The sequence below is a fragment of the Scyliorhinus torazame genome, chromosome 5 (assembly GCF_047496885.1).
Source record: "Scyliorhinus torazame isolate Kashiwa2021f chromosome 5, sScyTor2.1, whole genome shotgun sequence".
NCBI lineage: Eukaryota > Metazoa > Chordata > Chondrichthyes > Carcharhiniformes > Scyliorhinidae > Scyliorhinus > Scyliorhinus torazame.
Window position 1 is genome coordinate 2,336,890 of NC_092711.1, and position 25,197 is coordinate 2,362,086.

The 25,197-nt window shown below is 52.6% G+C and overlaps 1 protein-coding gene across 1 annotated transcript in view; it reads left to right on the forward strand.

Moving 5' to 3' along the window:
• Nucleotides 1-20,561, forward strand: part of LOC140418135 (uncharacterized) — a 122,979-nt gene extending 102,418 nt beyond the window's left edge. Inside the window, exon 6 of the mRNA XM_072501549.1 lies at nucleotides 19,745-20,561. Within this exon, the coding sequence (XP_072357650.1) occupies nucleotides 19,745-20,401 (657 nt within the window). The 3' untranslated portion in view covers nucleotides 20,402-20,561. The remainder of the gene's footprint in view (nucleotides 1-19,744) is intronic.
• The last annotated feature ends 4,636 nt before the right edge of the window (nucleotides 20,562-25,197 follow it).

Sequence of the window (25,197 nt, forward strand, 5' to 3'; positions counted from 1 at the left end):
TGTTGTGCCGAACCTTTGTCCTAGATTAAGAACAAATGAATCTACACCCCATCATTCTACCGTAATCCATGTACCTATCCAATAGCCGCTTGAAGGTCCCTAATGTTTCCGACTCAACTACTTCCACAGGCAATACATTCCATGCCCCCACTACTCTCTGGGTAAAGAACCTACCTCTGACATCCCCCCTATATCTTCCACCATTCACCTTAAATTTATGTCCCCTTGTAATGGTTTGTTCCACCCGGGGAAAAAGTATCTGACCGTCTATCTATCTATTCCCCATATCATCTTCTAAACCTCTACCAAGTCTCCCCTCATCCTTCTCCGTTCTAATGAGAAAAGGCCTAGCACCCTCAACCTTTCCTCGTAAGACCTACTCTCCATTCCAGGCAACATCCTGGTAAATCTCCTTTGCACCTTTTCCAAAGCTTCCACATCATTCCTAAAATGAGGCGACCAGAACTGTACGCAGTACTCCAAATGTGGCCTTACTAAAGTTTTGTACAGCTGCATCATCACCTCACGGCTCTTAAATTCAATCCCTCTGTTAATGAACGCTAGCACACCATAGGCCTTCTTCACAGCTTTATCCACTTGAGTGGCAAATTTCAAAGATGTATGAAAATAGACCCCAAGATCTCTCTGCTCCTCCACATTGCCAAGAACTCTACCGTTAACCCTGTATTCTGCATTCATATTTGTCCTTCCAAAATGGACAACCTCACACCTTTCAGGGTTAAACTCCATCTGCCACTTCTCAGCCCAGCTCTGCATCCTATCTATGTCTCTTTGCAGCTGACAACAGCCCTCCTCACTATCCACAACTCCACCAATCTTCGTATCGTCTGCAAATTTACTGACCTACCCTTCAACTCCCTCAGCCAAGTCATTAATGAAAATCACAAACAGCAGAGGACCCAGAAATGATCCCTGCGGTACGCCACTGGTAACTGGGCTCCAGGCTGAATATTTGCCATCCACCACCACTCTCTGACTTCTATCGGTTAGCCAGTTTGTTATCCAACTGGCCAAATTTCCCACTATCCCATGCCTCCTTACTTTCTGCATAAGCCTACCATGGGGAACCTTATCAAATGCCTTACTAAAATCCATGTACACTACATCCACTGCTTTACCTTCATCCACATGCTTGGTCACCTCCTCAAAGAATTCAATAAGATTTGTAAGGCAAGACCTACCCCTCACAAATCCGTGCTGACTATCCCTAATCAAGCAGTGTCTTTCCAGATGCTCAGAAATCCTATCCTTCAGTACCCTTTCCATTACTTTGCCTACCACCGAAGTAAGACTAACTAGCCTGTAATTCCCAGGGTTATCCCTAGTCCCTTTTTTGAACAGGGGCACGACATTCGCCACTCTCCAATCTCCTGGTACCACCCCAGATGGGCTACATCCTAGAGTTCTAAAGGAGATAGCTGAAGAAATAGTGGAGGCGTTAGTTATGATCTTTCAAAAGCCACTGGAGTCAGGGAAAGTCCCAGAGGATTGGAAAATCGCTGTTGTAACCCCCCTGTTCAAGAAGGGAACAAGGAAAAATATGGAAAATTATAGGCCAATTAGCCTAATCTCGGTTGTTGGCAAGATTTTAGAATCCATTGTTAAGGATGAGATTTCTAAATTGTTGGAAGTGCAGGGTCGGATTAGGACAAGTCAGCATGGATTTAGTAAGGGGAGGTCGTGCCTGACAAACCTGTTAGAGTTCTTTGAAGAGATAACAAATAGGTTCGACCAAGGAGAGCTAATGGATTTTATCTATCTTGACTTCCAAAAGGCCTTTGATAAGGTGCCTCACGGGAGACTGCTGAGTAAAATAAGGGCCCATGGTATTCGAGGCAAGGTACTAACATGGATTGACGATTGGCTGTCGGGCAGAAGGCAGAGAGTTGGGATAAAAGGATCTTTTTCGGAATGGCAACCGGAGACGAGTGGTGTCCCGCAGGGTTCAGTGTTGGGGCCACAGCTGTTCTCTTTATATATTAACGATCTAGATGACGGGACTGGGGGCATTCTGGCTAAGTTTGCCGATGATACAAAGATAGGTGGAGGGGCAGGTAGTATGGAGGAGGTGGGGAGGCTGCAGAAAGATTTAGACAGTTTAGGAGAGTGGTCCAAGAAATGCTGATGAAATTCAACGTGGGCAAGTGCGAGGTCTTGCACTTTGGAAAAAAGAATAGAGGCATGGACTATTTTCTAAACGGTGACAAAATTCATAATGCTGAAGTGCAAAGGGACTTGGGAGTCCTAGTCCAGGATTCTCTAAAGGTAAACTTGCAGGTTGAGTCCGTAATTAAGAAAGCAAATGCAATGTTGTCATTTATCTCAAGAGGCTTGGAATATAAAAGCAGGGATGTACTTCTGAAGCTTTATAAAGCATTAGTTAGGCCCCATTTAGAATACTGTGAGCAATTTTGGGCACCACACCTCAGGAAGGACATACTGGCACTGAAGCGGGTCCAGCGGAGATTCACACGGATGATCCTTGGAATGGTAGGCCTAACATACGATGAACGTCTGAGGATCCTGGGATTATATTCATTGGAGTTTAGGAGGTTGAGGGGAGATCTAATAGAAACTTACAAGATAATGAATGTCTTAGATAGGGTGGACGTAGGGAAGTTGTTTCCATTAGCAGGGGAGACTAGGACCCGGGGGCACAGCCTTAGAATAAAAGGGAGTCACTTTAGAACAGAGATGAGGAGAAATTTCTTCAGCCAGAGAGTGGTGGGTCTGTGGAATTCATTGCCACAGAGGGCGGTGGAGGCCGGGACGTTGAGTGTCTTTAAGACAGAAGTTGATAAATTCTTGATTTCTCGAGGAATTAAGGGCTATGGAGAGAGAGCGGGTAAATGGAGTTGAAATCAGCCATGATTGAATGGTGGAGTGGACTCGATGGGCCGAATGGCCTTACTTCCGCTTTCCTCGAACTTACCAGTCTGTTTTACACTGTCCTCTCCAACAATATGGCCCCTCTCATTCGTAAATACAGAAGAAAAGTACTCGTTCAAGACCTCTCCTATGTCTTCAGACTCAATACACAATCTCCCGCTACTGTCCTTGATCGGACCTACCCTCGCTCTAGTCATTCTCATATTTCTCACATATGTGTAAAAGGCCTTGGGGTTTTCCTTGATCCTACCCGCCAAAGATTGTTCATGCCCTCTCTTAGCTCTCCTAATCCCTTTCTTCAGTTCCCTCCTGGCTATCTTGTATCCCTCCAACGCCCTGTCTGAACCTTGTTTCCTCAGCCTTACATAAGTCTCCTTCTTCCTCTTAACAAGACATTCAACCTCTCTTGTCAACCATGGTTCCCTCACTCGACCATCTCTTCCCTGCCTGCCTAACTCCGCCAAAATTCTGAACTAAAAATATCCGCCTCATCCTGGATTGGAGTGGATTGGATTTGTTTATTGTCACGTGTACCGAGGTACAGTGAAAAGTATTTTTCCTCCACCTGTTCTTGTTCTTTTTCAACCATCTGATCAGAAATCGTTTCTGATAATTGCACTTCAACTTCATCTTCACTCTTTGATTTCTCCTCTTGTCTTAACCTGTGACTTTGCGACCTTGTTCCTACACACTCCAGAAAAATCCCAGGATATTCGTCCTTCAACACTTCAGTTGTCTGATTTTCCACTGGCTTATCAACCACAGTAGGCATCACTCCCACCTGCGATCCAGCTATATCATTACCCAAGATAAACTGTATTCCTGGACAAGATAGTTTCTCTATTACTCCTACTACCACTTCACCACTCTTCACTGGCCTTTCCAACCTTACCTTAGATAATGGAACGCTACTCCTCTCACCCTGAATTCCACATATCACCACCTTTTCTGGCAACATTCTTCCCAAACTACATAATTCCTCATCTCTTACCATTAAAGATTGACCAGCTCCTGTATCTCTTAAAATTGTGACTTCTTTACCTGCTCCTCCTGATACACATGAGTAAACTTTACCCACACAAGTAGATTCTTTAACGAGATCTGGCACCTTCTTATCAATCACCTCTTGATCAGGCCCTTCTTATCAATCACCTCTTGATCAGGCTGTACAATCTTTTGCACCTCCTTCGCTTCACTTGAGATTTCCTTTGCCACTTTAACAAACCCCACTGTCTTATCCTGTTTTACCACAGCCGTGCTTTTCTTCAACCACCAACACTGTGACTTTACATGGCCTAGTTTATTACAGTGAAAACATTTGAAACTTTTCATGTCTCTTCACCCTCCTGGATTAAAAAAAAAAATCTGAGATGCACTCTCCTTATTATCTCCCATCAGATTATCTTTACCTTTACCACTTGAGGATTTCTCATGTCCCCAGTTGCTATCCGTCATCGGCTGAAACTGATGTCGGAAACCAATCTTTGATTTATGAACTAATTCATAATCATCTGCCATTTCCGCTGCTAATCTCGCAGTTTTAACCCCCTGTTCTTCCACATGAGTTCTCACTACATCAGGAATTCAATTTTAAACTCCTCCAAAAGTATAATTTCATACACACACACACTCTCTCTCACACACACACTCTCACACACGCGCACACTCTCTCACACACACATTCTCTCACGCACTCTCTCACACACTCTCAAACACTCTCTCACACACTCGCACACACACACTCTCTCACACACTCTCTCATACACACTCTCACACACTCATTCTCTCATGCACTCTCTCACACACTCTCATACACTCACACACTCTCTCACACACTGACACACACACTCTCTCTCACACACGCGCACACTCTCACACACATTCTCTCACGCACTCTCTCATACACTCTCTCACACTTGCACACACTCTCACACACACACTCACACACACTCGCACTCTCACATACACACTCTCACACACACACTCTCACACACATTCTCTCACGCACTCTCTCTCACACTCTCACACACACACACTCTCACACACTCTCACACAATCTCTCTCACACACTGACACACACACTTTCTCTCACACACTCACACACACACTCGCACTCTCACATACACACTCTCACACACACACTCTCACACACATTCTCTCACACACTCTCACACACGCGCACACTCTCACACACATTCTCTCACGCACTCTCTCACACACTCTCATACACACACACTCTCACACACTCTCATACACACACACTCTCTCACACACTCTCACACAATCTCTCTCACACACTGACACACACACTCTCTCTCACACACACTCTCTCACACACACTCTCTCTCACACACTGACACACACACTGTTTCACACACACACACACACACACACACACATTCTCTCATACACTCTCTTTCACACACACGCACACTCACACATACACTTCCTCACCTCTCCTGTTCGATTTGATTTGATTGTCACATGTACCGAAGTACAGTGAAAATTATTTTTCTGCGGCCAAGGGAACGTACAGAGTACGTACAAAGTAGACAATACCTGTGATGCAGCCGGATAGGATTCTCTCTATCGCACATCTGTAGAAGTTTGTGAGAGTCGATGCAGACATGCCAAATTTCGTTCGCTTCCGAAGTAAGTAGAGGCATTGTTGGGCTTTCTTGGTTTGTGAATGTTACGGACATCTGGTCAATGAGCCCCCCCCCAACTTAACTAACCTGGATAAAATATATAAAGGGTTTCCCTCTCCGGGCGAACCCCCCCACAGTCCCCCTCAAGGTGAACTTGATTTTCTATCCAGCCAAAGGAATTCTGCGAGGTCGCTCACCCACACTCCCGGTTTCTGCGGCTCCCGAGTCCCTCCATCCCACCAGGATCCGTCTCCGGGCGACCAGAGAGGCAGAGGCCAGAAAGTCGGCCTCTCTCGCTCTCTGGACTCCCGGGCCTCCCGACACTCCGAAAACACTGCCAATTCAGGACTCGGGATCACCTGAGGGATCACCCTCAGCACCTCCGACATCGCGTCAGCGAACCTCCGCCAGAATCCCCCAGGCTTCGGACAGGCCCAAAACATGTGGACATGGTTCACATGTCGTCGTCCCCCCAGCGCACCGCCCACACCTAACCCCCACCCCCTCAAAAAACCTGCTCATTCTGGCCAAAGTCATGTGAGCCCTGTGGCCCACTTTAAACTGAATGAGGCCTAGCCCAGCACACAACGAGGATGCATTCACCCTCCTCAGAGCCTCCCATTACACAAATGTGAGGTACTGCATTTTGGAAGGTCTAATGCAGGTAGGGAATATACAGTGAATGGTAGAACCCTCAAGAGTATTGAAAGTCAGAGAGATCTAGGAGTACAGGTCCACAGGTCACTGAAAGGGGCGACACAGGTGGAGAAGGTAGTCAAGAAGGCATACGGCATGCTTGCCTTCATTGGCCGGGGCATTGAGTATAAGAGTTGGCAAGTCATGTTGCAGCTGTATAGAACCATAGTTAGGCCACACTTGGAGTAGAGTGTTCAATTCTGGTCGCCACACTACCAGAAGGATGTGGAGGCTTTAGAAATTAAATGAAAAAATGAAAATCGCTTATTGTCACGAGTAGACTTCAATGAAGTTACTGGGAAAAGCCCCTAGTCGCCACATTCCGGCGCCTGTTCGGGGAGGCTGGTACGGGAATTGAACCGTGCTGCTGGCCTGCCTTGGTCTGCTTTCAAAGCCAGCGATTTAGCCCAGTGAGCGAGAGGGTGCAGAAGAGATTTACCAGGATAATGTATGGAGGGCATTAGCTATGAGGAGCGGTTGAATAAACTCGGTTTGTTCTCACTGGAACGACGGAGGTTGAGGGGCGACCTGATAGAGGTCTGCAAAATGATGAGCGGCATAGACAGAGTGGATAGTCAGAGGCTTTTCCCCGGGGTAGAGGGGTCAATTACTAGGGGGCATAGGTTTAAGGTGCGAGGGGCAAGGTTTAGAGGAGATGTACGAGGCAAGTTTTTTACGCAGAGAGTAGTGGATGCCTGGAACTCGCTACCGGAGGAGGTGGTGGAAGCAGGGACGATAGTGACATTTAAGGGGCATCTTGACAAATACATGAATAGGATGGGAATAGAGGGATACGGACCCAGGAAGTGTAGAAGATTGTAGTTTAGTCGGGCAGCTTGGTCGGCACGGGCTTGGAGGGCCGAAGGGTCTGTTCCTGTGCTGTACTTTTCTTTGTTCTTTGTTCTTTGGATCAAGGGATGGGCGGGGCGGGGGGTGGGGGGTGGGGGGAAATGAGGGTATTGAATGTGATGTTCAGCCATGATCATAATGCCTCCAGATCTTTCTGGTAGTGTGGCGACCAGAACTGAACACTGGACTCCAAGTGTGGCCTAACGAAGGCTCGAAACAGCTGCAACATGACTATAATGAAGGGCGGAGCGGGCTCGAAGGGCTGAATGGCCTCCTCCTGCTTCTATTTTCGATGTATGTTTCTAAGTAGAGGCTGTGAATACTGTACTTCTGAAACTCCAGCAATCCAAATTCATCGACCATGAACACCTCTGACTGAAAGTAAAGTTTGGCGAGAAGTAAACCGCCACCTGAAACATCGCCTCTTTTGTTAACGTTTTTTTTTTCACCCCCTTCTTCCCCTCTGTGTTTGTCTGCCTTGGGTGGGGGGGTAAGTTAAAGCGGGAAATGAGATCATGGGTAACCAGTTGCATTTGCTGCATGTTTTGTTCCAGTTCTTGCTGTAAATAAACAGTAATCGTGTTTATGTCGACAAATCTGGTGACTACTCATTGGGCAGCTGAGTGCGAAAGACTTTGGGTATTTCTTTAAGAACCTTTGGTGAATTCACTCATTTTTATTTTTTAATAATATTTTTATTATAGTTTTTTAACAACACAATTTTTTCCCCTTACAAACAACCCCCGTAACAAAATAACGCAAATTCTCCCTGAGCAAGATATATACATGGCAAGATGGTATATTTACATAGCTTTATACACTGGCTCTCGCCCATTCGTGCCAGTTTCCGCCACCCTCCATGTTATCCCCCGCTCGTCCGTCCCCTCAAACAATCTCTCGTTTCCCCCCCCAGGGTTGCTGCTGCTGCTGACCGACCTTCCTCTAACGCTCCGCGAGGTAGTCTAGGAACGGTTGCCACCGCCTGTAGAACCCCTGTGCAGACCCTCTCAAAGCGAACTTAATTCTCTCCAATTTTATGAACCCAGCCATGCCGTTTGTCCAGGCCTCCAGGCTGGGGGGCTTCGCCTCCTTCCACATTAGCAAGATCCTTCGCTGGGCTACTAGGGACGCAAAGGCCAGAATTCCGGCCTCTTTGGCCTCCTGCACTCCCGGCTCGTCCACTACTCCAAATATTGCTAGCCCCCAGCTTGGCTTGACCCGGACTTCCACCACCTGAGATATTGCTCCCGCCACTCCTCTCCAGAACCCCTCCAGTGCCGGGCATGACCAAAACATATGGACATGGTTCGCCGGGCTCCCTGAGCACCTTCCACATCTGTCCTCTACCCCAAAGAACCTACTCAACCTCGCCCCCGTCAAGTGAGCTCTGTGGACCACCTTAAATTGTATCAGGCTGAGCCTGGCACACGAGGAGGAGGAATTAACCCTACCCAGGGCATCAGCCCACAGACTTCCTCAATCTCCTCCCCCAGCTCCTCCTCCCATGGTGAATTCACTTATAAGACCCCTAAGACATAGGAGCAGGATTAGGCCACTCGGCCCATCGAGTCTGCTCCGCCATTCAATCATGGCTGATATTTTTCTCATCCTCATTCTCCTGCCTCCTCCCCATAACCCCTGATCCCCCTTATTAATCAAGAGCCTATCTATCTCTGTCTTAAAGACACTCGGTGATTTGGCCTCCACAGCCTTCTGCGGCAAAGAGTTCCACAGATTCACCACCCGCTGGCTGAAGAAATCCCTCCTCATCTCTGTTTTAAAGGATCGTCCCTTCAGTCTGAGATTGTGTCCTCTGCTTCTAGTTTCTCCTACAAGTGGAAACATCCTCTCCACATCTACTCTATCCTGGCCTCGCAGTATCCTGTAAGTTTCAATAAGATCCCCCTCATCCTTCTAAACTCCAACGAGTACAGACCCAGTGTCCTCAACCGTTCCTCATACGACAAGCTCTTCATTCCAGGGATTGTTCGTGTGAACCTCCTCCGGACCCTTTCCAAGGCCAGCACATCCTTCCTTAGATACGGGGAACGAAACTGCTCACAATACTCCAAATGGGAGCCTTATACAGCCTCAGAAGTACATCCCTGGTCTTGTATTCTCGCCCTCTCGACGTGAATGCTAACATTGCATTTGCCTTCCTAACTGCCGACTGAACCTGCCCGTTAACCTTAAGAGAATCGTGAACAAGGACTCCCAAGTCCCTTTGTGCTTCTGATTTCCGAAGCGTTTCCCCATTTAGAAAATAGTCTGTGCCTAAATTCCTCCTTCCAAAGTGCGTAACCTCACACTTTCCACATTGTATTCCATCTGCCACTTCATTGCCCGCTCTCCCAGCCTGTCCGAGTCCTTCTGCAGCCCCCTGCTTCCTCAATACTACCTGACCCTCTACAGATCTTTGTACCATCTGCAAACTTAGCAACAGAGCCTTCAGTTCCTTCTTCCAGATCGTTAATGTATATCGTGAAAAGTTGTTGTCCCAGCACAGACCCTTGTGTGTTACGACGCACTGGACTAGTGCGAGGTTAATTCCAGCCCCACTCGCCCAGGAGTCACAGCACCAGTAATTCGCCAATAATTCTTAATTATTGTCCCCAAGCTTCCTGACAATAATTACAGTTACCAGCTTTTAGCTTTAAGCACAATTACTGTTTATTTATAACCAGAAAAACATGAAACATGCAGTGAATACAGCTGCTTAACGACACGCTGACCTCCCCTTTAACTACCACCCTCTACCCACACGCACAAGACAGACAAACAACAGAGGGGTGGAAAGGGGTAAAAAATAATAAGGATTAAGGTCAAAAGCGTCCTTGGTTCAGGTGATGAGTTATTCAGTGCATTTTCTTCACGGTGTGAGGGTGGGTTAAAGCCTCTGGTTTACCCCTGTGATGATCTCCCTTGCAGTTAGCGATATCTTGCTCCCCTCTCGCAGGAGAGGCCCCTGGCTTCACATCATGGATTCTGGATTCTGCTCGCGTCAGCCTATTCTAGAGTGAGATAGAATTGTCAGATTCTGGATTCTGCTCGCGTCAGCCTGTTCGAGAGTGAGAGAGTTGTCAGATTCTGCTTGCGTCAGCCTATTCTAGAGTGGGAGTTGTTAGATTCTGGATTCTGCTCGCGTCAGCCTGTTCGAGAGTGAGAGAGTTGTCAGATTCTGCTTGCGTCAGCCTATTCTAGAGTGGGAGTTGTTAGATTCTGGATTCTGCTCGCGTCAGTCTGTTCGAGAGTGACAGAGTTGTCAGATTCTGCTTGCGTCAGCCCATTCTAGAGTGGGAGTTGTTAGATTCTGGATTCTGCTCGCGCCAGTCTACTCTAGAGTGGGAGAGTTGGCAGGTTCTGGATTCTGCTCGCGTCAGCCTATTCTCGAGTGAGATCGAATTGTCAGATGCTGGATTCTGCTCGCATCAGCCTGTTCTAGAGTGAGAGACTTGTCAGATTCTGGATTTTGCTCGCGTCAGCCGATCCTAGAGTGAGACAGAATTGTCAGATTCTGGATTCTGCTCGCGTCAGCGTATTCTCGAGTGAGACAGAATTGTCAGATTCTGGATTCTGCTCGCATCAGCCTGTTCTAGAGTGGAAAAGTTGTCAGATTCTGGATTCTGCTCGAGTCAGCCTATTCTAGAGTGAGAGAGTTGTCAGATTCTGGATTCTGCTCGCGTCAGCCTATTCTAGAGTGAGAGAGTTGTCAGATTCTGGATTCTGCTCACGTCACCCTATTCTAGAGTGAGACAGAATTGTCAGATTCTGGATTCTGCTCGCGTCCGCCTGTTCTAGAGTGAGAGAGGTGTCAGATTCTGAATTCTGCTCGCGTCAGCCTATTCTAGAGTGAGAGAGAGTTGTCAGCTTCTGGATTCTGCTCGCGTCAGCCTGTTCTAGAGCGAGAGAGGAGTCAGAATCTGAATGATTCAATCACCTCCCGTTAAAGGCGCAGGCCACGGCCTCCTTTGGCTTCTAATTAAAATGGCAGGCTGCCTTAAAGTCACAGGCCCATAAATCATCCACGGATCGAACCCTTGGCGGCAAAAATAAAAGAAGTGGGAATTGAGGGATTGAACTCGGAATATGGAAGAATAAACAGGGGGGGGGGGACCCTTATATGTGTCTCCAGGGTCAAGTGGGGCTGGTATTGACCCTGCACGACCCTTGGGTGTCGTAACACGTCAACCGACGCCAGTCACCAACTGCAAAGGAGAAAAGGCTCAGAAGAACACTCTGTAGTGGTAACAAATGGCGACTGAGTTTGAATAATTGGCAGGAGCGGAGGGGAATTAGGATTGTGTGTCGGGGGGGGGGGCGGGAGGGGGCCAGGGGTGGCAGAGAATGTGAAGGACGCCCCTGGCCGTGAGTGTCTTGGTTGGAAGGTTGAACCCGTTGATGAGGCCCTGTCACCGAGGCGCTGGAAGGAGCGGCTAGTTTCTCTCTCTCTGCAGGTGCAGCCGCGACGGGCCGATTGGCCTCTATCTGTGCCCGTAGCCCTTTCTGTGGTTCAACCTTCCGGGCGCTAGAGCTGACATGTGGGGAATAGGCTGGGTAGTGTTGCCAATTTGCACCGGAGACGCCAATAACGTTGCTGCTTTTAACTGGACACCAATATGACCGTCAGTTTTTTAAAAAAATATATTTTATTGAAAATTTTTGGCCAACCATGACAGTACATTGTGTATCCTTTACACAGTAATATAACAATATAAATAACAATGGCCAGTTTTAAGCAAGAAATAAATAATATATAAACAACATCAAAATTAAAAAACAAAACTAAATGGCAACTCCCTTGTCCCAAATAAATACTCTCCAAAAATACAATTCAGCAGTCCAATATACAATTACCTATAACAACAACCTATACATATTACACTTATACACTAACATCCCTGAGAGTCCTTCTGGTTCCTCCCCCCCCCCCCCCCCCCCCCCCCCGGGATGCTGCTGCTGTCTTCTTCTTTTCCATTCCCTCTATCTTTCTGTGAGGTATTCGACGAACGGTTGCCACCGCCTGGTGAACCCTTGAGCCGATCCCCTTAGGACGAACTTAATCCGTTCCAGCTTTATAAACCCTGCCATGTCATTTATCCAGGTCTCCACACCCGGGGGTTTGGCTTCCTTCCACATCAACAGTATCCAGCGCCGGGCTACTAGGGACGCAAAGGCCAAAACATCAGCCTCTCTCGCCTCCTGCACTCCCGGCTCCTCTGCAACCCCGAATATAGTCAACCCCCAGCTTGGTTCGAGCTGGACCCCCACCACCTTCGAAAGCACCTTTGTCACCCCCACCCAAAACCCCTGTAGTGCCGGACATGACCAGAACATGTGGGTGTGATTCGCTGGGCTTCTCGAGCATCTCGCACACCTATCCTCTACCCCAAAAAATTTACTGAACCGTGCTCCAGTCATATGCGCCCTGTGTAACACCTTAAACTGTATCAGGCTTAGCCTGGCACACGAGGACGATGAGTTTACCCTACTTAGGGCATCAGCCCACAGCCCCTCCTCAATCTCTTCCCCCAGCTCTTCTTCCCATTTCCCTTTCAGCTCATCTACCATAATCTCCCCCTCGTCCCTCATTTCCCTATATATATCTGATACCTTACCGTGCCCCACCCATGTCTTTGAGATCACTCTGTCCTGCACCTCCTGCGTCGGGAGCTGCGGGAATTCCCTCACCTGTTGCCTCGCAAAAGCCCTCAGTTGCATATACCGGAATGCATTCCCTTGGGGCAACCCATACTTTTCGGTCAGCGCTCCCAGACTTGCAAACGTCCCATCTACAAACAGATCTCTCAATTGTGTTACTCCTGCTCTTTGCCATGTTCCAAATCCCCCATCCATTCTCCCCGGAGCAAACCTATGGTTATTTCTTATCGGGGACCACCCCGAGGCTCCCGTCTTACCCCTATGCCGTCTCCACTGCCCCCAGATTTTCAGAGCAGCCACCACCACCGGGCTTGTGGTGTATTTCTTCGGTGAGAACGGCAATGGCGCCGTCACCATAGCTTGTAGGCTAGTCCCCCTGCAGGACGCCCTCTCCAATCTCTTCCACGCCGCTCCCTCCTCTTCTCACATCCACTTGCATACCATTGAGATATTGGCGGCCCAGTAGTACTCACTTAGGCTCGGTAGTGCCAGTCCCCCCCTATCCCTACTACGCTGCAAAAATCCCCTCCTCACTCTCGGGGTCTTCCCGGCCCACACGAAACTCATGATATTCTTCTCAATCCTTTTGAAAAAAGCCTTCGTGATCACCACCGGGAGGCACTGAAACACAAAAAGGAATCTCGGGAGGACCACCATTTTAACCGCCTGCACCCTCCCTGCCAGTGACAGGGATACCATGTCCCATCTCTTGAAGTCCTCCTCCATCTGTTCCACCAACCGCGTTAAATTTAACCTATGCAATGTACCCCAATTCTTGACTATCTGGATCCCCAAGTAGCGAAAGTCCCTTGTTACCTTCCTCAGCGGTAAGTCCTCTATTTCTCTGCTCTGCCCCCCTGGATGCACCACAAACAACTCACTTTTCCCCATGTTCAGTTTATATCCTGAAAATTCTCCAAACTCCCTAAGTATCTGCATTATCTCTGGCATCCCCTCCGCCGGGTCCGACACATACAACAACAAATCGTCCGCATACAGAGATACCCGGTGTTCTTCTCCTCCCCTGAGTACTCCCCTCCACTTCCTGGAACCCCTCAATGCTATTGCCAGGGGCTCAATCGCCAGTGCAAACAATAATGGGGACAGAGGACATCCCTGCCTCGTCCCTCTATGGAGCCGAAAATATGCAGATCCCCGTCCATTCGTGACCACGCTTGCCATCGGGGCCCTATACAGCAGCTGTACCCATCTAATATACTCATCTCCAAAGCCAAATCTCCTCAACACCTCCCACAAATAATCCCACTCCACTCTATCAAATGCTTTCTCGGCATCCATCGCCACCACTATCTCCGCTTCCCCCTCTGGTGGGGGCATCATCATTACCCCTAGCAGCCTCCGTATATTCGTATTCAGCTGTCTCCCCTTCACAAACCCAGTTTGGTCCTCATGGACCACCCCCGGGACAAGATCCTCTATCCTCATTGCCATTACCTTGGCCAGAATCTTAGCGTCTACATTCAGGAGGGAAATAGGCCTATAGGACCCGCATTGCAGCGGGTCTTTTTCTTTCTTTAGGAGAAGCGATATCGTTGCCTCCGACATAGTCGGAGGCAGCTGTCCCCTTTCCTTCGCCTCATTAAAGGTTCTCATCAGTAGCGGGGCGAGCAAGTCCACATATTTCCTGTAAAATTCAACTGGGAATCCATCCGGTCCTGGAGCCTTCCCCGCCTGCATGCTCCTAATTCCTTTCACTACTTCCTCCATTTCGATCTGTGCTCCCAGTCCCACCCTCTCCTGCTCCTCCACCTTCGGAAATTCCAGCTGGTCCAGAAAACACATCATTCTCTCCTTCCCATCCGGGGGCTGAGCTTCATATAATCTTTCATAGAATGCCTTGAACACTCCATTCACTCTCTCTGCTCCCCGCTCCATCTCTCCCTCCTCATCCCTCACTCCCCCTATTTCCCTCGCTGCTCCCCTTTTCCTCAATTGGTGTGCCAGCAACCTGCTCGCCTTCTCCCCATATTCGTATTGTACACCCTGTGCCTTCCTCCACTGTGCCTCTGCAGTACCCGTAGTCAGCAAATCAAATTCTACGTGTAGCCTTTGCCTTTCCCTGTACAGTCCCTCCTCCGGTGCCTCCGCATATTGCCTGTCCACCCTCAGAAGTTCTTGCAGCAACCGCTCCCGTTCCCTACTCTCCTGCTTTCCTTTATGTGCCCTGATTGATATCAGCTCCCCTCTAACCACCGCCTTCAGCGCCTCCCAGACCACTCCCACCTGGACCTCCCCATTATCATTGAGTTCCAAGTACTTTTCAATACACCCCCTCACCCTTAGACACACCCCCTCATCCGCCATTAGTCCCATGTCCATTCTCCAGGGTGGGCGCCCTTCTGTTTCCTCCCCTATCTCCAAGTCCACCCAATGTGGAGCGTGATCCGAGATAGCTATAGCCATATACTCCGTCCCCCTCACCTTCGGGATCAACGCCCTTCCCTAAACAAAAAAGTCTATTCGCGAATAAACTTTGTGGACATAGGAGAAAAACGAAAACTCCTTACTCCTAGGTCTACTAAATCTCCATGGGTCTACCCCTCCCATCTGCTCCATAAAGTCTTTAAGCACCTTGGCTGCTGCCGGCCTCCTTCCAGTCCTGGACCTCGATCTGTCCAGCCCTGGGTCCAGCACCGTATTAAAATCTCCACCCATTACCAACTTCCCCACCTCTAGGTCCGGGATATGTCCTAACATGCGCCTCATAAAGTTGGCATCATCCCAGTTCGGGGCATATACGTTCACTAAGACCACCGCCTCCCCCTGTAATTTGCCACTCACCATCACGTATCTGCCCCCACTATCCGCCACTATGGTCTTTGCCTCAAACATTACCCGCTTCCCCACTAATATAGCCACCCCCCTGTTTTTCGCATCTAGCCCCGAATGAAACACCTGCCCCACCCATCCTTTGCGTAGTCTCACCTGGTCTATCAGTTTCAAATGCGTCTCCTGTAACATAACCACATCTGCCTTAAGTTTCTTAAGGTGTGCGAGTACCCATGCCCTCTTTATCGGCCCGTTCAGCCCTCTCACATTCCACGTGATCAGCCGGGTTGGGGGGCTTCCTACCCCCCCCCCCCCCCTTGTCGATTAGCCATCACCTTTTTCCAGCTCCTCACCCGGTTCCCACGCAGCTGTGTCCCCCCCAGGCGGTGCCCCCCCGCCCCGCCCACCCCACCCCATACCAGCTCCCCCTTCTCCCCAGCAGCCGCAACCCAGTAAATCCCCCCTCCCACCCCCCCCGCTAGATCCCCCACTAGCGTAGTTACACCCCCCATGTTGCTCCCAGAAGTCAGCAAACTCTGGCCGACCTCGGCTTCCCCCCGTGACCTCGGCTCGCACCGTGCGACGCCCCCTCCTTCCTGCTTCCCTATTCCCGCCATAATTATCATAGCGCGGGAACAAAGCCCGCGCTTCCCTTTTGGCCCCGCCCCCAATGGCCAACGCCCCCAGCTCCTCCACCTCCCTTCCTCCCTCCCCCACAACCTGTGGAAGAGAGAAAAGTTACCGGGTCGCAGGATTAACAACATAAAAATCATCTCACCCCCCTTTTCCCCCCTCTTCGCCCCCCATATTCGCCCCACCACTTTGTCTCAAACGTCCTTTTTCACAACCCGCTTATTCCAATTTCTCTTCAACAATAAATGTCCACGCCTCATCCGCCGTTTCAAAGTAGTGGTGCTTCCCTTGATATGTGACCCACAGTCTTGCCGGCTGCAGCATTCCAAATTTGATCTTTTTATGAAGCACCGCCTTGGCCCGATTAAAGCTCGCCCTCCTTCTCGCCACCTCCGCACTCCAGTCTTGATATACGCGGATCACCGCGTTCTCCCATCTGCTGTTCCGAGTTTTCTTTGCCCATCTTAGGACCATCTCTCTGTCCTTAAAATGGAGGAATCTCACCACTATGGCTCGAGGAATTTCTCCAGCCCTCGGTCTTCGCGCCATAACTCGGTATGCTCCCTCCACCTCCAACGGACCCGTCGGGGCCTCCGCTCCCATTAACGAGTGCAGCATCGTGCTCACATATGCCCCGACGTCCGCCCCTTCTGCACCTTCAGGAAGACCAAGAATCCTTAAATTCTTCCTCCTCGCATTATTCTCCAGCACCTCCAGCCTTTCCACACATCGTTTATGGTGTGCCTCGTGCATCTCCGTCTTCACCACCAGGCCCTGTATATCGTCCTCGTTCTCGGCAGCCTTTGCCTTCACGACCCGAAGCTCCTGCTCCTGGGTCTTTTGCTCATCTTTTAGCCCTTCAATCGCCTGTAATATCGGGGCCAACAGCTCCTTCTTCATCTCCTTTTTAAGCTCTTCCACGCAGCATTTCAAAAACTCGTGTTGTTCAGGGCCCCATATTAAACTGCCACCTTCCGACGCCATCTTGGTTTTTGCTTCCCTTCCTTGCCGCTGCTCTAGAGGATCCACCGCAATCCGGCCACTTTCCTCTCCTTTTTCCATCCGTGTCCAGGGGGATTCCCTTCTGGTTTACCGCACAGTGTTTTTAGCCGTTAAAATTGCCGTTGGGGCTCCTATTAAGAGCCCAAAAGTCCGTTCCACCGGGAACTGCCGAAACGTGCGACTTAGCTGGTCATCGCCGTACGCGGAAGTCAGCATGACCGTTAGTAATGAGGATATTGCTTTTCAGAGTCGCCAGGTATCAAATGATACCACCACAAGGTTTAGCCGGATATCGATCAAAGGCCCAACAACCAGTTAGTTCAATTTCAAGGATCGTTTATTTACGCACAAGAATTACTTCGACATGCAACATAAAACACTACAAGCTGAACTCCACCTAACACTACAACAACCTGTACTTAATTTCAGGGACCCGGCTTTATGCAGAGGAACGAGGCCTTTGTTCTGATCTGGCATGGCTGGGTCTGGAGAAGTGACTTCGTTTCTGCTGGGCTCCTCCATCTGGCAGCGATCGTTGGTCTTGAACTTGCTTCTGGTCGTGATGCTGCACCCGGTTTTAGGCGTAGGTCGGGGCCAAGAGAGACCGAGCACATGGCAGTGTCTCTTTTTATCCTGCGGGACTTTCGCGCTCTTTTGGAGCGGTCCTCAGCTTTGGACCCAATAATGCCTCTGATTTTGGCCAATAAAGGGGCGGGTACCTTGATGGCGGGGCGTGTCCTGAGCGGTCATTGACCTTGGCTGTTTGGGCTTCCTGGGTGAAGGGAGCGGCGCCGATGAGTCTTACCTGAGTACAAGTCTTTTCTCCTGGGGAAATGGGCCATTGGAATGCAGGGACAATCCAGGTAATTATAGACCGCTGAGCCTGACGTCAGTGGTCGGGAAGCTGCTGGAGAAGATACTGAGGGATAGGATCTATTCCCATTTGGAAGAAAATGGGCTTATCAGTGATAGGCAGCATGGTTTTGTGCAGGGGAGGTCGTGTCTTTCAAACCTAATAGAATTTTTTGAGGAAGTGACAAAGTTGATTGGTGAGGGAAGAGCTGTAGATGTCATATACATGGACTTCAGTAAGGCGTTTGATAAGGTTCCCCATGGCAGGCTGATGGAGAAAGTGAAGTCTCATGGGGTACTAGCTAGATGGATAAAGAACTGGCTGGGCAACAGGAGACAGAGTGTAGTAGTGGAAGGGAGTGTCTCAAAATGGAGAACTGTGACCAGTGGTGTTCCACAGGGATCGGTGCTCGGACTGCTGTTGTTTGTGATATACATAAATGATCTGGACGAAGGTATAGGTGGTCTGATTAGCAAGTTTGCAGACGACACTAAGATTTGTGGAGTAGCAGATAGTGAAGGGGACTGTCAGAGAATACAGCAGAATATAGATAGATGGAGAGTTGGGCAGAGAAATGGCAGATGGAGTTCAATCCGGGCAAATGCGAGGTGATGCATTTTGGAAGATCTGATTCAAGAGCGGACTATACGGTCAGTGGAAGAGTCCTGGGGAAAATTGATGTACAGAGAGATCTGGGAGTTCAGGTCCCTTGTACCCTGGAGGTGGCAACGCAGGTCGATAGAGTGGTCAAGAAGGCATACGGCATGCTTGCCTTCATCGGAAGGGGTATTGAGTACAAGAGTCGGCAGGTCATGTTACAGTTGTATAGGACTTTGGTTAGGCCACATTTGGAATACTGCGTGCAGTTCTGGTCGCCACATTACCAGAAGGATGTGGATGCTTTAGAGAGGGTGCAGAGGAGGTTCACCAGGATGTTGCCTGGTATGGAGGGTGCTAGCTATGAAGAGAGGTTGAGTAGATTAGGATTGTTTTTGTTGGAAAGACGGAGGTTGAGGGGGGATCTCATTGAGGTCTACAAAATCATGAGAGGTATGGACAGGGTGGACAGCAACAAGCTTTTTCCAAGAGTGGGGGTGTCAATTACTAGGGGTCACGATTTCAAGGTGAGAGGGGGAAAGTTTAAGGGAGATGTACGTGGAAAGTTTATTACGCAGAGGGTGGTGGGTGCCTGGAACGCTTTGCCAGCGGAGGTGGTAGAGGTGGGCACGATAGCGTCATTTAAGATGCATCTAGACAGATATATGAACCGGCAGGGAACAGAGGGAAGTAGATCCTTGGAAAATAGGCGACAGGTTTAGATAAAGGATCTGAATCGGCGCAGGCTGGGAGGGCCGAAGGGCCTGTTCCTGTGCTGTAATTTTCTTTGTTCAAATCGGCTGGGGGTTTCGATCGTGTCTGGTTATCTAGTGGCCAATATACACTTAAGCTGAGTTCGTCTGGATCCTGCATTGGCCATATTTCCCATAATTCTTTGCAAGTGGCCATGTTTCCCTTTGTAAGTGGCCATCCCAGATGGCCACATCAGGTCTTTAATGGGCTAGCACAGACCGGAAGGGCAGATAGGCTTCCTGCTGTCACCTAGTGCTGCGGTTGTGTACGCTGGGCCTACGTGAGGGATGTGTGATGATGCGGAGAATGACAGCAGGCTGCTGACGTTTCTGCTTTCCCCCACTCCCAAAAACAGGACAGTTCGCTGGTGACGACACGGGCAAGCAGAGCACAGAAGGTCGAGGAAGGAGGAAACCACCCCTCGGAGGAGGAGGAAGACGAGGAGGAAGAGGTGGAGGAGCTCGTCCCGGCCCCCTGCGGGGGGCGACAGAAGCCTCCAGCCCCGGCGGACCAACCGCCTCCCTCCTCGCCCCCCAGAGACCACAGGAGGGCGGCCCCCCCCGCCAAGCTGAAACGGACCCCTCAACCCCCCAGGAACAACCCCGGGACGGGCGCGTCCTCGCTCGCCCAGGCCGAGGGGGCCGCAGAGGAGCGGCCGGCCGAGCGGAGGAGGTGGTCCGCCGGGCGCGAGCGCAGGAGGCCCCCCTCCGCGGACTCGCCACCCCCCTCCGCCGGGCAGGGACAAGAACCCCTCGCCAATGCCAGTGGCCACAGAGCGGACCCTGTCCCCAACGCAGCCCAGTCCAGGAGGCCAAGGCAGGTCACCCTCACCCCCCAGGGCTGCGGCCCGCAGTCGGGTCTCCTCACAGACCAGGGAACCACAGGAAGACCCCCAGACCACACAGCCCAAGCCCATCGGGGAGAGCCAGGTGGTGGCGCAGGAACAACCTCAGTGTCTACCAACCCAGACAGTCGAAGAACCATCTCCGCCTGGCCCGACCCAGACAATTAACGAACCGTCTCCGTCTAATCCAGCCCAGGAACAGTCTCCAGCTCCCCCGACCTTGACAGTTAATCAACCGTCTCCGTCTAGCCCAGCCCAGACGGTCCAGGAACAATCTCTACCTCCCGCGACCCAGACAGTCAAGGAACAGTCTCCGTCTCGCCCAGCCCAGACAGTGAAGGAACCATCTCTGTCTAATCCAGCCCAGACAATCAAGGGACAGTCGCTGTCTAGCCCAGCCCAGACAGTCAATGAACAGTCTCCGTCGAGCCCAGCCCAGACAATCAAGCGACAGTCTCCGTCTGCCCCAAGCAAGACGGCAGTGGAACAGCCTCCGAATGCACAGCCCCAGACGGCGGAGGAACAGCCTCCGACTGCACAGCCCCAGACGGCCGTGGAACAGCCTCCGACTGAACAGTCCCAGACGGCGGAGGAACAGCCTCCGAATGCACAGCCCCAGACGGCGGAGGAACAGCCTCCGAATGCACAGTCCCAGACGGCAGTGGAACAGCCTCCGAATGCACAGCCCCAGACGGCAGTCGAACAGCCTCCGAATGCACAGCCCCAGACGGCGGTGGAACAGCCTCCGACTGCACAGCCCCAGACGGCGGAGGAACAGTCCGCAGTCCCATCGTCACGAGCGCCCGGCGCTCCGTCCCCGACCCCGCCACCCCAGAAGGAACATTCTCCGCCTCCAGCCCAGGAAAACGCAGGCGGCTCTCCAAAAGCTGGGAGGGCGAAGGACGGCTCAGTTGCCCAACCCTGTCAGGCGGAGAGTGGGCAGCCCCCGGCTGGAGTCTCCCAAGCGGTCGAGACGCCTCGAACCCCACCGACACACAGGATGCAGGGGCGGTCAGCTCCGGCGCCCAATCAGACGTCTGGATCGCCACCGCCGCCAGCCACGGGAGAGAGGCCCGCCTGGGCAGCCAGTCGGCCGGAGGGCGAGAGCGCCCAGGCTCACGGTGCCAGCCGGGGACGCTGTCGGTCACCTCCCCGGGGCCGGGCAGGCGATCCCGCCCAGGCACGACCTCCCCCGGCCCCCCGAGAGGGGTCGGAGCGTCGGGCAGACTCCGGAGGCAAGCCTCCCCCTGGTGCCGGACCGATCTTGGGGAAGCACCCGCCGGCAGACGGGGAGAAGCGGCCAGCCCCGGCCGCGATGACGCCGCCTCCCGGTGCGGCCAGGGGGAGGGATCCGGCGTCCTGTTTGCCGGAGCAGCGGAATCCGGAGCCATGGTCAGCGCAGGCTCCGGGCGGAGACAGGGGAGCTGATGGGCAGAGCGAGCCGGCCCGCGGCAAGGGCAGATCGTCACGATCCTCCTCCAGCTCCAGTGACAGCTCCGGGAGGAGAGCTCGGTCCTCTTCCTCCGCCTCCTCTTCGTCACGTTCCCGGTCCCGAGGGAGGTCCAGCTCCTCATCCAGCGAGGCAAAGGTAGGCCACAGATCCCTCCCCCTCCTCATCCTGCCTCAAGACCCACATCCTGCCTCCCCTCAACCCCCCCCTCATCCTTCCCCCCTCCTCATTCTGCCTCAAGCCCCCCCCCCTCATCCAGGCTCCCTCTCTCCCCTCAACCCCCCCCTCCCCCTCAACCCCCCCTCCCCCCTCAACCCCCCCTCCCCCCTCAACCCCACTTCCCCTGAACCCCCCCTCCCCCCTCAACCACCCCTCTCCCCTCAAACCCCCCTCCCCCCTCAACCCCCCCTCCCCCTCAACCCCCCCTCCCCCTCAACCCCCCCTCCCCCTCAACCCCCCCTCCCCCCTCAACCCCCCCTCCCCCTCAACCCCCCCTCCCCCTCAACCCCCCCTCCCCCTCAACCCCCCTCCCCTCTCAACCCCCCCTCCCCCCTCAACCCCCCTCCCCCCTCAACCCCCCTCCCCTCTCAACCCCCCCTCCCCCCTCAACCCCCCCCTCCCCTCTCAACCCCCCCTCCCCTCTCAACCCCCCCTACCCCCTCAACCCCCCCTCCCCCCTCAACCCCCCCTCCCCCCTCAACCCCCCTCCCCCCTCAACCCCTCCTCTCCCCCCTCAACCCCCCCTCCCCCCTCAACCCCCCCTCTCCCCTCAACCCCCCCTCTCCCCTCAACCCCCCCTCTCCCCTCAACCCCCCTCCCCCCTCAACCCCCCCTCCCCCCTCAACCCCCCCTCCCCCCTCAACCCCCCCTCCCCTCAACCCCCCCTCCCCCTCAACCCCCCTACCCCCTCAACCCCCCCTCCCCTCTCAACCCCCCTCCCCCCTCAACCCCCCCTCCCCTCTCAACCCCCCCTATCCTCTCAAACCCCCCTACCCCCTCAACCCCCCATCCCCCCTCAACCCCCCCTCCCCTCTCAACCCCCCTCCCCCCTCAACCCTCAACCCCCCCTCTCCCCCTCAACCCCCCTCCCCCCTCAACCCCTCCCTCCCCTCAACCCCCCCTCCCCCCCTCAACCCTCTACCCCACTCCCCCCTCAACACCCCTCCCCCTCAACCCCCTCCCTCCCCTCATCCTCCCTCCCCTCAACCCACTCCCCCCTCAACCCCCCTCCCTCCACTCAACCCCCTCCCCCACTCATCCTCCTTCCCCCCTCAACCCCCCTCCCTCCCCCTTCATCTTCCCTCCCTCCCCTTCATCCTCCCTCCCTCCCCCTTCATCCTGCCTCCCTCCCCTTCATCCTGCCTCCCTCCCCCCCTCATCCTCCCTCCCCCCTCATCCTCCCTCCCCCCTCATCCTCCCCCTTCCTCATCCCACCTCCCTCCCCCCTCATCCTGCCTGCCTCACCCTCAACCCCCCTCCCTCCCCTCATCCTCCCTCCCTCCTCTCATCCTCCCTCCCTCCCCCTCATCCTCCCTCCCTCCCCCCTCATCCTCCCTCCCAACCCCCCTCATCCTCCCTCCCTCCCCTTCATCCTACCTCCCCCTCAACCCCTTCCCCCATCTCCCCTCCCTCATCCTCCCCTCCCTCCCCTCATCCTCCCCCTCCTCATCCTGCCTCCCTCCCCCTCATCCTGCCTCACTCCCCCTCATCCTCCCTCCCTCCCCCTCATCCTCCCTCCCTCCCCCCTCATCCTCCCTCCCTCCCCCTCATCCTCACTCCCTCCCCCCTCATCCTCCCTCCCTCCCCCCTCATCCCTCCCCCCTCATCCCCCCTCATCCCTCCCCCCTCATCCTCCCTCCCTCCCCCACTGCCTCTCACTGACCCCCAACCTCTACCTCCTCCCCCTTTGTAGCCCAATAGTCTCTCGGACCGTCAGCTCATTTAAATATCCAAAACCCTCTCTGATTGCTGACCCGAAACAGCTCCCTGTCACTGCAACCTCCCCTACAGCCCTACACATAGAGAGTTAGACTCAGCTCCCTGGACACTGTCCCCATCAAACACTCCTAGGGCAGGTACAGCATGGGGTTAGATACAGAGTAAAGCTCCCTCTACACTGCCCCATCAAACACTCCCAGGACAGGTACAGCACGGGGTTAGATACAGAGTAAAGCTCCCTCTACACTGTCCCCATCAAACACTCCTAGGGCAGGTACAGCACGGGGTTAGATACAGAGTAAAGCTCCCTCTACACTGCCCCATCAAACACTCCCAGGACAGGTACAGCACGGGGTTAGACACAGAGTAAAGCTCCCTCTACACTGTCCCCATCAAACACTCCCAGGACAGGTACAGCACGGGGTTAGACACAGAGTAAAGCTCCCTCTACACTGTCCCCATCAAACTCTCCCAGGACAGGTACAGCACGGGGTTAGACACAGAGTAAAGCTCCCTCTACACTGTCCCCATCAAACACTCCCAGGACAGGTACAGCACGGGGTTAGACACAGAGTAAAGCTCCCTCTACACTGTCCCCATCAAACACTCCCAGGACAGGTACAGCACGGGGTTAGATACAGAGTAAAGCTCCCTTACACTGTCCCCATCAAACACTCTCGGGACAGGTACAGCTAGGGGTTAGATACAGAGTAAAGCTCCCTCTACACTGTCCCCATCAAACACTCCCAGGACAGGTACAGCAAGGGGTTAGATACAGAGTAAAGCTCCCTCTACACTGTCCCCATCAAACACTCCCCGGACAGATACAGCACGGGGTTAGATACAGAGTAAAGCTCGCTCTACACTGTCCCCATCAAACACTCCCAGGACAGGTACAGCACGGGGTTAGATACAGAGTAAAGCTCCCTCTACACTGTCCCCATCAAACACTCCCAGGACAGGTACAGCAAGGGGTTAGATACAGAGTCAAGCTCCCCTCTGCACTGTCCCCATCAAACACTCCCAGGACAGGTACAGCGCGGGGTTAGATACAGAGTAAAGCCCCCTCTACACTGTCCCCATCAAACACTCCCAGGACAGGGACAGCACGGAGTTAGATAAAGAGTAAAGCTCCCTCTACACTGTTCCCATCAAACACTCCCAGGACAGCTACAGCACGGGGTTAGATACAGAGTAAAGCTCCACCTACACTGTCGCCATCAAACACACCCAGGACAGGGACAGCACGGGGTTAGATACAGAGTAAAGCTCCCTCTACACTGTCCCCATCAAACACTCCCAGGACAGGTACAGCACGGGGTTAGATACAGAGTAAAGCTCCCTCGACACTGTCCCCATCAAACACTCCCAGGACAGGTACAGCACGGGGTTAGATACAGAGTAAAGCCCCCTCGACACTGTCCCCATCAAACACTCCCAGGACAGGGACAGCACGGGGTTAGATACAGAGTAAAGCTCCCTCCACACTGTCCCCATCAAACACTCCCAGGACAGGTACAGCATGGGGTTAGATACAGAGTAAAGCTCCCTCGACACTGTCCCCATCAAACACTCC